The sequence below is a fragment of the Chaetodon auriga genome, chromosome 4 (genome assembly GCF_051107435.1).
Source record: "Chaetodon auriga isolate fChaAug3 chromosome 4, fChaAug3.hap1, whole genome shotgun sequence".
Classification (NCBI taxonomy): Eukaryota; Metazoa; Chordata; class Actinopteri; order Chaetodontiformes; family Chaetodontidae; genus Chaetodon; species Chaetodon auriga.
This window is the reverse complement of record NC_135077.1, coordinates 9,185,001-9,197,256: the sequence shown is the minus strand read 5'-3', so window position 1 is coordinate 9,197,256 and position 12,256 is coordinate 9,185,001. Positions and strand designations below refer to the sequence as shown.

Genomic DNA, 12,256 nt, shown 5'->3' with positions numbered 1-12,256 from the left:
TTGTGCCATAAAACAGACAGACTGTCATTAGAAAACACTGATACTACATACTTATACTACATAAAATGTCCTTTGGATCAGCCGAGTTCATGCAGACAAAATCTTGAGGTGGCCTCTAACAGTCTGGTTGAGCCTGCTTTCTCTCACTCTCCCAAAATGCAGACAGATAGATGGATAATGGAAACCGCCCCCTCACCTCTGTCTGACCCTAACACAGACCAATGACCCACCCATCCTCATCTCTCTGCCAGTGTGTGTGTGTGTGTGTGTGTGTGTGTGTGTGTGTGTGTGTGTGTGTGTGTGTGGTGATTAAGAGTGATGGCACTGACACTGATGACCAACTATATATAGATTAACCACCGATTCTCAGGGCCGCGACACTCATGATGGCCAAATGACCTGTTCTGTGTGTGTGTGTGTGTGTGTGTGTGTGTGTGTGTGTGTGTGTAAATCATTATATTTTAGGGTGAAGGCTTGGATTAAGGTTAGGGTAATGGAAATCTAACATACTGTCAAATTGCTCTTAATAAAAAAATGTGACACTTTAACACTATAAGATGAAGATTACTTTCACTTATTTGAATTGTTTTGATCACTGTTCAGTTCAGTTCAGATAAAAACTAAATAACTGTTTATAAGGTTAATCGATCTGCAGATCAGGAGCCTCGCGGTAAAAAGCCACTGATAGTGATGATGCTGATGGAAGACTGAACACTTCTAGCTTAGAGCAGGTTGGTCTTTAATTGCAAGGCTGGTGGTTTGATCACTGAGCTCCTCCCGAAGTGTCTGTGAATGCAAATTTCTTCATGAAATGGATCCCCTCCTCTCTTTTCTGTGTTACTGCTGACCCGTGTGTGCATGTGTGTGTGTGTACACTAATGACAGCAATCAGAATTTCCTTTAGGTGATGAGGTGAGAGTTTTGCACTGACCCTTTTAATACCTCTGCATCTGTGTGTGTATGAGTGTGTGTGGAGGTGTAAGTGTAGGCGTGTGTTTGTGCTCACTGACCTCTTAAACACCCCTGTGCTCGTCAACACACAACACAACCACTGGACTGTGACCTGCCAAATAAGAGCTTACCCAGTACACTACACACACATCTCGCTCTCTCTCTCTTTACACTTCAGACACATTTTTAAGCCCTCTTTTCTCTCTGAACGCCCTCCCCCTCTCCCCCCCCCCCTCACACATCACACCTGTAGTTTTTTTCACCCAATCATACATGCTATCCCTGCAACCCCTCCTCCCTCTCTTGGCCGCTCTGTCTTATTATAATGGTGTCTAATGTGTCCATGTATCCATGTAGATGGGGGCCAGACAGCAGCAGCAGCAGCAGCAGAGGAGAAGGGGTCTGCAGTGGTAATTGGCCATGATGAAGTTTGGCCAGTGGGGTGACAGGCCCGCTAAGGAAGATGGATCATTCTCATTCGGCCCCGTAAATGTTGTCAATTCCACCGCTCATACAGCGCCATCAGCCCTCATCAAAGAGGAGGGACGCAGCTGCCGGGCCGTGGAGGGGTTGGCGTTTGGGGGTGGAGGTGTTGTTGGTGGTGGGGGAGTCATACAGGACAGGATGGAGGGTTAAAAGAAAAAGTGGCAGGGGGAGTTGGACCCGGGGCAGAGAGAAGGATGAGAGGGAGGAGGTAGTCATAGAAGAGGGGACACATGGATGCATGTTGGAAAGGTGGCAGCTCTTAATAGAAGGGAGAAAATGATATAGAAAGAATTGCACCAAAGAAAGCCTGGTTCTGTGAGGACAAGACAAGGCCATGTTCAGACCAACCCACTCAGAGAGCTCATCCAGAAAAAAAGTTGCTCCTGGCATTGGCCAACCAGCAGCAAGCAAGCCGATAAACCCTGTTGTATTCCTTTGTTTATTCAGCAGCGTAATTGTGCTCTTTATCTCATCTGCTGTGCAGTGTTTCTGCGTTTGATAAGACTTCACACCGTCCTTGTGTTTTCTGGGTTTTTTTTTCTGGGTTTTTGGCCTAAACACCAGGTTTAGTTTTTGGTTTGATGAGACGGAAGATATAAATAGTAATAATGTCTTACTGTAATAAGCAGATTAGCTACATACCAGTTCTGCGTAACGGCCATGAGAGGATGATTTGTGTCATTTTGTGTGTAACTGATTAGCATTTCAAGCTCTTTTTTTAGCGAAATCCATACAAAAAATAAACAGGATGTTTAAAAAAAGCTATAAAAATATACACTGTTTTTAAGATTTACAATACATAAATACAAGTTTCCCATTTGTTGATTATTGCAGTCTGCTTTCTTACCCTTCTCTCTCAAAGTCCCTTGAACATCTCTATGAACAACAACAGTGCTGAGCTAACAAGTTGGATCCTTATGACGCAAAATGGCTACATATCTGAATAGTCCTTTAATATTACATTATGTGGGCACCACCTTTGTTTTCTCTCTCACACCCTCTCCCTCAATTACAGCAGGTTGGTCTACTGACTCAGACCTGGGAAGGTAATGGTTTGGTCCAAATTTCACATCAATAACAGATGAGCCTTAAACGGCCCTCTGACACACACACGCACGCACGCGCACGCGCACACACACACACACACACACACACACACACACACACACACACACACAGACTGGCCTTGTTGGCTTGCACCATTTGCATAATAGTATTTCCCTTTTCCTCCATTCCCCAAATAGCTCCCGATTTCTCCATCTCTCTCTCCCTCTCTCCACATTGTCTTGTGTACTCCTGATGGAAAAAGGCTTGACTATAAACAAATACAATTCCCTCAGAGGCCCACAAACTGAGACAGGGATTGTGGGGAAGGAATTCATCTGCGCTCAAAGTGAGCGTGGCAGCAGTGGGAAGGATATTCATTTCCTGACAAGCCAGATGGACCTCAACACTGGGGGGAGGCTGTAAAACTTCATACATTTTGAATTAAAAGTTGGGCAAAACATTTTGTTTAAAAATTTCAAATTAACTATTATTTTGTTGGTGGTTAATGCTTACTTTGTTTGAAAACTTTGAAAACAAAGTGAATTTTACAATGGCGGACGAAGTCAATGGAAAGAAGCAAATGGGCCAAATTCAATGCAAGTCCCCCTGAGTGTGTGTGAACTGAGGCAAAACTCTGTGTGAGTTGAAGAAGGTTCAATTTGAGCTGAAAATTTTCACTGATCTTGGGGCTTTATGACTGAAAATAGAGAAACCAGAATAAAATCCACACTGCTACACACGTTTGCTACATCCATTGCTAGCTAGCGTACAGATCATTCTCACTGGCCATTTGGGAGAAATCAACACAGACTGCACAAACGGTCCAGTCGTTCAATTCACGCAAATGCCACGAGGCAAAAATGATCTTCCTGGGTGCACTGGGTGACGTGTTGCAATGTGTGTTCCCACATCCACTGTCCTGCTGTCGTTAGTACCCACGACAGTAATAAATAAATATTCATCCGTGGCAGAAAGTAGTACAACAGTGTCCTGCTGTTTCAGGAAATTACTTTTTGGAAAAAACTAGACAGAAGGGCGGAACAATCTATCTATAGGGCAGTTATAAGCAGTACTGGTGTGCATTAAGAGCCTGTTTTGACCAGTTTCACCATCTCAATCCTTCAAAATAGATCACCTTTGACCTCTCTACGTCTTTTTAAGCTTTTTGGATGGAGAGAGTGACACAGGCTTTCTTTCCATATCCCAGTGTAGCCAGACTGGTTGGTGCTGGGGTGGGCATTTGGACCCGGGGCAGCATGGATGGGTGGGGGCTCCGTCAGCCCTGCTGATTTATCACCTGGGTAATAGGAAGTGATTGAAGGGAAATTCAAATGAACTCTGTCTGACAGGCACACATGCAGACACACATACGAGCACGCACACACAAATTAATAGTGGGACTTAATAGACTACGGGGGGGGGGGGCAAGAGCAGGAGGGGGCGATGAGATAAAAGGATGGCTTGTTAGGGAGGAAAGATAAAGAAAAGGTCTGAGACAAACAGCATAGGAGAGTAACTACTGTTGACGGATAAAATAAGATTTGCTTGTGAGGAACGTGAGCAATTTTACTTTTTATCTATTCCAGCGAGATGAAGGGAGAAGAAATAATGAATGAGGCTCGTGTTTCAGTGCAAGAGAGCTAAAAGATAATGAAGAGCTCGAAATAACTGCTGAAATTACAGTATATTAGTATACCATTATAATATACTGTTGGTACCTGAAATTGAGCCACTCACACCTCTGTCCTTTTCTCTCTCTGTCACGACACACACACACACACACACACACACACACACACATTAACTCACACTCCATCAAATGCACCCCCACATGCTGCAAAAGCACCACCATCAACAGCAGGGCCAAGTCATCTTTTAGGAATGTCAGTCACAACACAGCGTGACCCTCCTTGACCATAACCAGCCCCGCCTCACACACACACACACACACACACACACACACACACACACACACACACACACACACACACACACACACACACACACCTCAGCCCACATACCAGAGAGGCTGAGCTGTAGCTGTCAGCGTGTCAGTGTTAGAGGGTATGACTGTCAATCATTCCCTCTGGGAAATGCAGGCAAGTAAAAGGGGGGGTGGTCGACTTGACAGGATGAGAGAAGGGAGCAGAGGTAGAGGGACAGATAGTGATGTAGATTTGTGTGTGTGTGTGTGAGAGAGAGAGTGTGTGCGCGCGTGTGTGTGTGTGCACCTCTTTGTAATCACAATGCAGCTCCAGTTTGACCCCATGGCAACCGGCAGTTTAAAGCTCCTATCCCCGACCCCAGTGGCTTGACCGGGCTTAGAGAGGACACTGACCTATGAATCATGGGTATTATAGTCTTGAGTCGTAGTCTATAGAGCTACTAGAGCCAGTCCCTGTCGACCTCTCGCCCTGCGCCACTCCACCCTCCATGTCGGTCAGAGGGAAGTGAATAGGCTAAAAGGCGAAACTCTGCCCTGTGGGTCTAAGGCTGTAGCCTGTATGCGACTCCATATACTACAACTCCTTTACTCCCTTACTTTCCTTTGTCTGTCCTCTTGCCCTTGACATTGACTGAATAAATAAACCTGAAGTAGGGACATCTTGAAAGGTTGTGGAAACAAAAGTGTCATTTTAAGAAGTTGGCAAAATGTTTCTTTAATATTGACCGGAGGGCTGCAGATTAGAGGATGTCTGAGAAAGGGTAGAGAGAATACAAATGCTAGCTTTGTTGTCGTTTTGTTATTCAGTGTATTACTTACACCTGTCTATTCCACTCAGATTTACATTAACTCACTGCTGGGAAAGGGCGGGAGGTCAATTTAGATGCAACATCAAGACAAACAGACACACCCTTTCTCGCTCTTGTTTTTTCGTCTTTTACTCTCACATGCAAACAACACACACATATGCAGCACATTCCCAAGATGCATCAGCATGCGGACAGCTCCATTGCCGTCCCTGAGCAGCAGGAAGTGAGGTCATAATGAGAGCTGGGTCAATATGCTCATTAACCCCTGCAGTGTATCTAGATAATAGGAACATCAATAGGCCAGGCCTGACTGGGTCTCGGTATCAGACCACAGAAGCTCACAGCAGTCTGTCAGACTAACAGAGAAACAGGCCTTGATGCTGACATTTTCAGATGCAAGTGAAAAAACAACATGAAACAAGCAGAAAAAAATCTATCAGGATGAGTGCAATGATTGATATTTCTTCGAAGATATAATTAGGAACATTTAAATTGGATTTTCATTATGCAATCTGACTAATGTCTTCAAGATTGGCATGGCATGGCAAGGCATAGCAGGCAGTACAGGCATTCAGCTAAAAGCAGAGGCAAGCTTTTCATCCAGCACCAAAGATGAAAGACAGGGCACTGTCGGTTTATGTAAGCTGTCCTAATGAAGTTGATTTTCCCCTTAACCTTAAGGCTGCAAGGGTGTCTGTAAAAATCAGTTTAAACAACATATTTGCACAACCCTGATTCGAAAAAGTTGGGAAACTGTAAAGTAATAATAAATAAAACAAAACATGATAATTTGCAAATCCTTTTTGGTATATGCTCAATTGAAAATAGTACAAAAACAATAGATTTAATGTTTTGTCTCATCAGCTTCATTGAAGCAAGAGCATGTTGGGACAGGAGCAACTAAAGACTGGGAAAGATGTGGAATGCTCCAAAAACACCTGTTTGGATCATTCCACAGGTAAACAGGTTCATTGGTAACAGGTGAGAGTGTCATGATTGGGTATGAAAGGGGCATCCTGGAAAGGCTCAGTTGTTCACAAGCGAGGATGGAACGAGGTTCACCACTTTGTGAACACATGATTTTATAAAGGATGTTATTACATGAGCTCAGGAACACTTTGTAAAACTGTTGTCAGTGAACGCAGTTTGTTTGCAAATAGGGATGGCCAGGCAGAGACTTCTTTATACTTTGGGCTGGTACAGAAAAATGTCTTGCTCATTTGACTGCTATATGAGCGCCAAATTTACAAGTACATTAGGAGATTTGATTGCATTACATTAGATTACATTATATTATATTAGATAAGATTCACTTGGAACTAGACACTAGAAATAACATCACTATTTAAAGCATTAGCAAGGCGTAGCTATGCAAGTATGTCAATTTGACTTTTTTAACCCAAAACTAGGGGTTGGGGTGGGGAAACAAAACTGGATAGATGCACAGCTAAAAAGCATCCCCAGTACTGCTGTGGAAGTGCACGAGTGGCTCCACACAACAAAAAGAAATGAGAGACCCATAGGGTGGTACAAAGTGGTACTATGTGTGTTACCAAATTAGCTTGTAGGCCATAGTCTAGCCTGGCCATCCCTTGAATCTGCCTGTGCCCGTGTCATTCATCAGTTTGCAATGGAAAGTTTTCCCCTGCATTGGTCGTGTTTCTCATCAGCGCACCCTACAATCTTGTTGACCCTTAACCTGTTCCCAAACTTAGCCTCAGCCCAGAGCCTGCACGGTGCCACGCCCTTACCTTGCCAGAGTCAGGGCTCACATAGAGGTCAGAGCTGGATTGGATTGGACAGGGTGGCTGCCTGTCAAACAGGCGGTCCAATACCTCGATCTGCTGCGGCGAGAACAGCTCCCCTCTCATCTGCTTCCTGAGGAAGTCCCGCCCACTGTGGCCGTGCCCGTTGGCCAGCGGTGACTCCTGCAAACCTGCAGCGAGAAAGGCAGGAGAAAGGAGAAGGGTTAGAGGGGTTGTAAATGGAGGATATTCAATGGAGAGTGAAAGGAGAAGAGGTTTGAAGAGGGAGTTAAAGTAAAATCCAGTCACAGACGATGATAGAGGAATGGAGGGAGGAGTGAAGGCGTGGGTTGATAAAAATAAATCACTAAGGCAGATGTGGAGAGTTTAAGCAAAGTATGGACTCAAATGAACCTCAGTGAGCTGATTTAGGACTGAGTGACTTCATAGATTGTGGAGACTCAGAGAAAGTGCTATACAAACGCAATCCATTACCAAACATACGCTGTCTCTCCTCCTTGATCTCTCAAAAGTACACTCTCTCCTCTCATACATACACACTTCTTCGTCCTTCTTGTCGTATCACCCATACACACACAGACACACAAATATATATTGCTGTGGTATCAGTATTAGACTGTGAGCTCTCGTATCCTGCAGTTATTGCAAGGCTGAGGGACTGAACGAGACAATTATAAGAACTCTGAAGAGTCGCGGCCCACAAATGATTAGAAAGAGTGAACGAGAGAAAAAGATAAAGAGAAAAAGGGGATGAGGGTGAAAATCCCCCGCTGTAAAGCCAATTCATCGCTCCAAACCGCTCCTGAGAGCCTATTTTAGTCCTGGGGGTCACTGTGTGTTTGGTGTGTGTGTGTGTGTGTGTGTGTGTGTGTGTGTGTGTGTGTGTGTGTGTGTGTCCAGTGGCAGGGGGAGTGATATGACAGACAGGTGGAGATGGGGAAGGGGCTTCAAATATATATTTTTTTCCATTTGGACTGAAAATACAGATCCATTTACGTCAGACTGGGATTCTAAAGAAAAAAAAAAGGAGGGATGTAGAAAGAAAGAAAGAAAGAAAGAAAGAAAGAAGAAAACAAATTAGAGCTAGGCCTTTAGTGCATTTTACTGCATTTAGTTGGATGTTATCTTTGCCTAACCAAGCAGCACCACTCCATTGATTTAGTATGGTGCTCCTCTATTGTCAGACTAATGATGGACAGTTTAAAAAAGGATCAAAATAGCAATAAAACCAAAGAGATCATCTTTTTTCATCATCTCATCTTAGTTGTCAAAACCTGGTGCATACATTAACCACGATGCAGCTTGACTTCTGACAGCTGGGTTACACATTCAGGTGTGTTATGCTAGTAGCTGCTAATGTAGCCTCACGCTGCTATCCTCAAGCACAGATGAGGAGCGGGCTGCAGAGGTCTGCTGATCTCATCTTTCTAACTCCACACCCCCAGATTTTTTTCATTTTCTTGAAACTTGTAGTCTTCAGCCCCAACCGACGCGGACTCAAGTGATGTCACTTGAGGACATTTATCAGATTTTGTGCAGCTCCCTCTTGAGCCACAAAAAACTATGAAAATAAGACCCAAGCTCTGATGAATGAGAACTATCCTTTAAATGGTAGATTGGCGTATTTTACATTACACTAATCTACAATCCCAAAGCTGTATAATACTAAAACTGGTTGCAAACTGTGTTTTCCCAGTTTGAGTGGTAACCTCTTGAAAAGTTAATAAAATGATAAATCTAGACCGGGGACATTGGCACACTGACTGTTTGCAGTTCATTTCAAAGACTTCTCGTGACCTCAAATCATCAGACGGTATCTAGCTGCTAACAAAAAAAAAAAAAAAAAAAAATCCCTTCACACTCACACAGTGCTGCTTAACTCACTACACCTTTTCAGTACACAAAACCTCTTTCACCCACCCTCTCACAAACACACTGCTTGATCATAATCTCTCTTTCTACCATAGTCTCTCACACACACACACACACACACACACACACACACACACACACACACACACAGACTCATATACAGGTGCTGGGAGCTGTGTGAGTGTATGGTCCAGGTCTCTGGTGACAGACCAATCAGGGGGGAGATAAAGCCAGTATGGTGCTTTAGCCTGGTAACCCACAGCGACCCATTTAATCCCACTGGCCAGTCCCCATGATGGAATTCAATTGATCAATCATGTAGCTCTGATGGCACCATTTCAGCCAGCTTATTGCTTTCTGCTTTTCTCTCTGTCGCACACACACACACACACACACACACACACACACACACACACACACACAAACAGTGAAAGACTGACCCAAGCCTATCCCGACGGAGCACCTACAAAGGACCAGAGAAAAACAGAACGGAGACCACAGAACTTACGGAAATCACGCAGTAAGAACAAAGCTTTTATTTATGATAATCAATATTGTCCATTCATCTGTATGAGTGTGTGTGTGTGTGTGTATGTGTGTGTGTGTGTGTGTGTGTGAGTGTGTGAGTGTGTGGATGTGGGTGTGGGTGGGTAGCTTGATATCCGGCTGGTCTCATTGTATCCATGGATGGGTAAAGAAACTCATTGCCGTGACGGGTTAAATCCTATTCAGTGTCGGATACACACACACACACACACACTCACACCCACACGCATACACACAAACACACAAACACACACACGCACGCACACACACACACACACACACACATGCTCACAGCTGCCTCTATCTCTGTGAGTCAGTCTCAGAAGGGAAGCGCTTCTCTTCCCTCTTTTTCAGAGCAGAACAAAACAAACAATGAGGCCTTATTGTTCTCTCCTTTCTGCCTTTTTCCTCTCTCTTCCGCCTTCTCTGTCTCTCTCTTTTGCTCCCTCTCTCTCTCTCTTGCTCTCTTTCTGTCTCTCTCTCCATCACCATCTCACTCTGACTCTGCCTGCCATTGCCATTTTATTCGACAACCCAGGAACAGTTGAATTATTAAATCCAAATACCTTTGACAGTTAGACAGGTCGTCATCTGTTTGTGTCTGGCAGTGCATGTTTTGTGTGTGTGTGTGTGTGTGTGTGTGTGTGTGTGTGTGTTTATGTGTGTGCGTCTGTCTGTCTGTCTGTCTGTAGGGGGTTTGGACACCATCTTTTTGCACTTGACATAGATGACACAGATTATCATACTGATAGGACAGGGGTCGTAAGTCTGACCTCACAGCCCCAGTCTGTGCATGTGTGCATGAGTGTGTGTGTGTGTATGTGTGTGTGTGAGTCTGTCTGTGTTGGTGTCTGTATGTGTGTGTGTGTGTGTGTGGGTGTGTGTGTGTGTGGGTGTGTGTGAAAGAGAGAGAGAGTGCCCCATCCAAACTCCAGAGATCAAAGTTTTGGGGGAGGGGGAGGCACTGAGAGGAACTCAGGGTGAAGGGCGGAGCTCCCCTCCCTCCTCTCCTCCGTCCTCCATCTTTTGCTTGCTCCCAATGTCTTTTATCTGGTAAGCTGCTGCATGTCACAGTGGATGCACAAGGGGGTGAGAGGTCATCTTGGCATTCAGGGTAAATGCCACTGACGATATTTCTTCCTCATGCAAAAGAGGCTTTTTAACAACCACTAAAAAACATACTGAGAATACTTTTGACTCCAGGAAAGAAACATTCCCCATCTTAACAGGCCCACCTGTCCTGGACTCCACCATGTTGGATACACATACATGTGTGCGCACACACACACATACACACAGCCTGTGTGTGTAAGAGAATAGGTTAAGATACAATAGTCCCCTTTTGGCCCCACAAGTCAAGTTCTTCCATTCACTCCCATTCATCTACATTTGGCCCCTGGTCACCCCCCACTTCCCCTCGCTTTGGCTCGGGGCACAGGTCACCACAGGGCTTTACCCCCACGCACTCCTCCTGCCGACACACACACATACACACACTCACAGAGACACACATGCCATGAGCCCGCCTTCCTGTGTTCCCATCACTCACACAGCTGCCGTTTCTACGCTTAGAAGTTACAGCAGCGATAAAAAGGTTTCCTGCACCCATGTTCATATATATGTTGATGTATATTGTATGATAATTTCATAATATGACAAAGAACACCCCTGAAGCTTGCATGTGGGCACTTAAGCAGCATGTTTGCCCTCTCGCAGTAGTTTGAACCACAAATCTTAAGTAACAAACAACAAACAGACAAACAAAAAAAAGGATATAATATTATGCACCTGCATGCATTAGCCAGTGTTTACTCCACTTTGAGGCCATGAGAAACTAAACTGAGTCTTAGTTTGGTGGTTTGCCTCTAAATTTTTTCATGGCAGACATTTTGACTTATCTTGGTAAGAAACACAGGTAGAGCACAGGTGGCACTAACAACACCAATGATAGCTGAGCTCCGTTCAAGTGTCCAATGATGCCATACCATTATGCACTCCATCAGGTGCACCGAACAGGAAAAACTACATGGGTTTCAGCCATCATTTACATTATTAACAGCTTTTCCTGCTGTCAAAATGTCTGGTCTGAAAAAGGTCGGGAGGAATCCCCTAAACAAATTCAGGAAAGGGGTTTCAGCATGAAGCCCAAAAAAATCACCACGATTATTACATGAGGCGACTATTTTTCATTATTTCGCATATGAGTGACACCTTTTGACAGCTGAATTTGTCTTGGGGAAAAAAAAAACATTGTTCATTCCGTTTTATCAGGCTATTAAATGCTTTCCTTCATACACGGGAAAGTCAAGGTTTGAACCTTGTCTGATGCCCTGAGGTACACAGGAGACACTGAGGTTCAGTGTAACTGTCTCATTACTGCATGTGTAACATATTCACCTGCACTGAGAGATAGATATACTGACAAAGTCAACTAGAAAATGTTCGTACCGACAAGCATATGGGTGTGAGTGTGTGTGAGGAGCTTGCATTATTGTGTATCTGTGTATATGTTTGTCTGTCCATGTCAGTGCATGCTGTTCCCCCTGTCGCCCCTTGCTGTGTGTGTGTGTCATTATCCAGCGGGGGCTGCTCTAATGGAAGCTGTGATTAGCAATGCTGTTAATTAGACCACAGAGCCAACCGCGCAGACCTCTGCCACAGAAACACTGCAGATAAAACGTGACACGGAGCAACACAATGCTCGAATGGCGCTTCTGGATGCTTCAGTGAAACGCAAAGTGATATAACACTTTCGATGTGAATTATGAAATACACGGTCCAGTCATAGTACAACAACAGATAGACCACACATGTAGCACATGGTGTAACATGTC

The 12,256-nt window shown here is 44.5% G+C and overlaps 1 protein-coding gene across 2 annotated transcripts in view; it reads right to left on the bottom strand.

Annotated features, from left to right (window-relative positions):
- pax5 (paired box 5) overlaps positions 1-12,256 on the bottom strand; it is a 48,738-nt gene that overhangs the window by 12,216 nt on the left and 24,266 nt on the right. The window contains exon 6 of one of the 2 annotated variants that reach the window (XM_076728447.1): positions 6,990-7,174. In XM_076728447.1, the coding sequence (XP_076584562.1) occupies positions 6,990-7,174 (185 nt within the window). The remainder of the gene's footprint in view (positions 1-6,989; positions 7,175-12,256) is intronic. The other variant, XM_076728448.1, reaches the window with a different exon arrangement.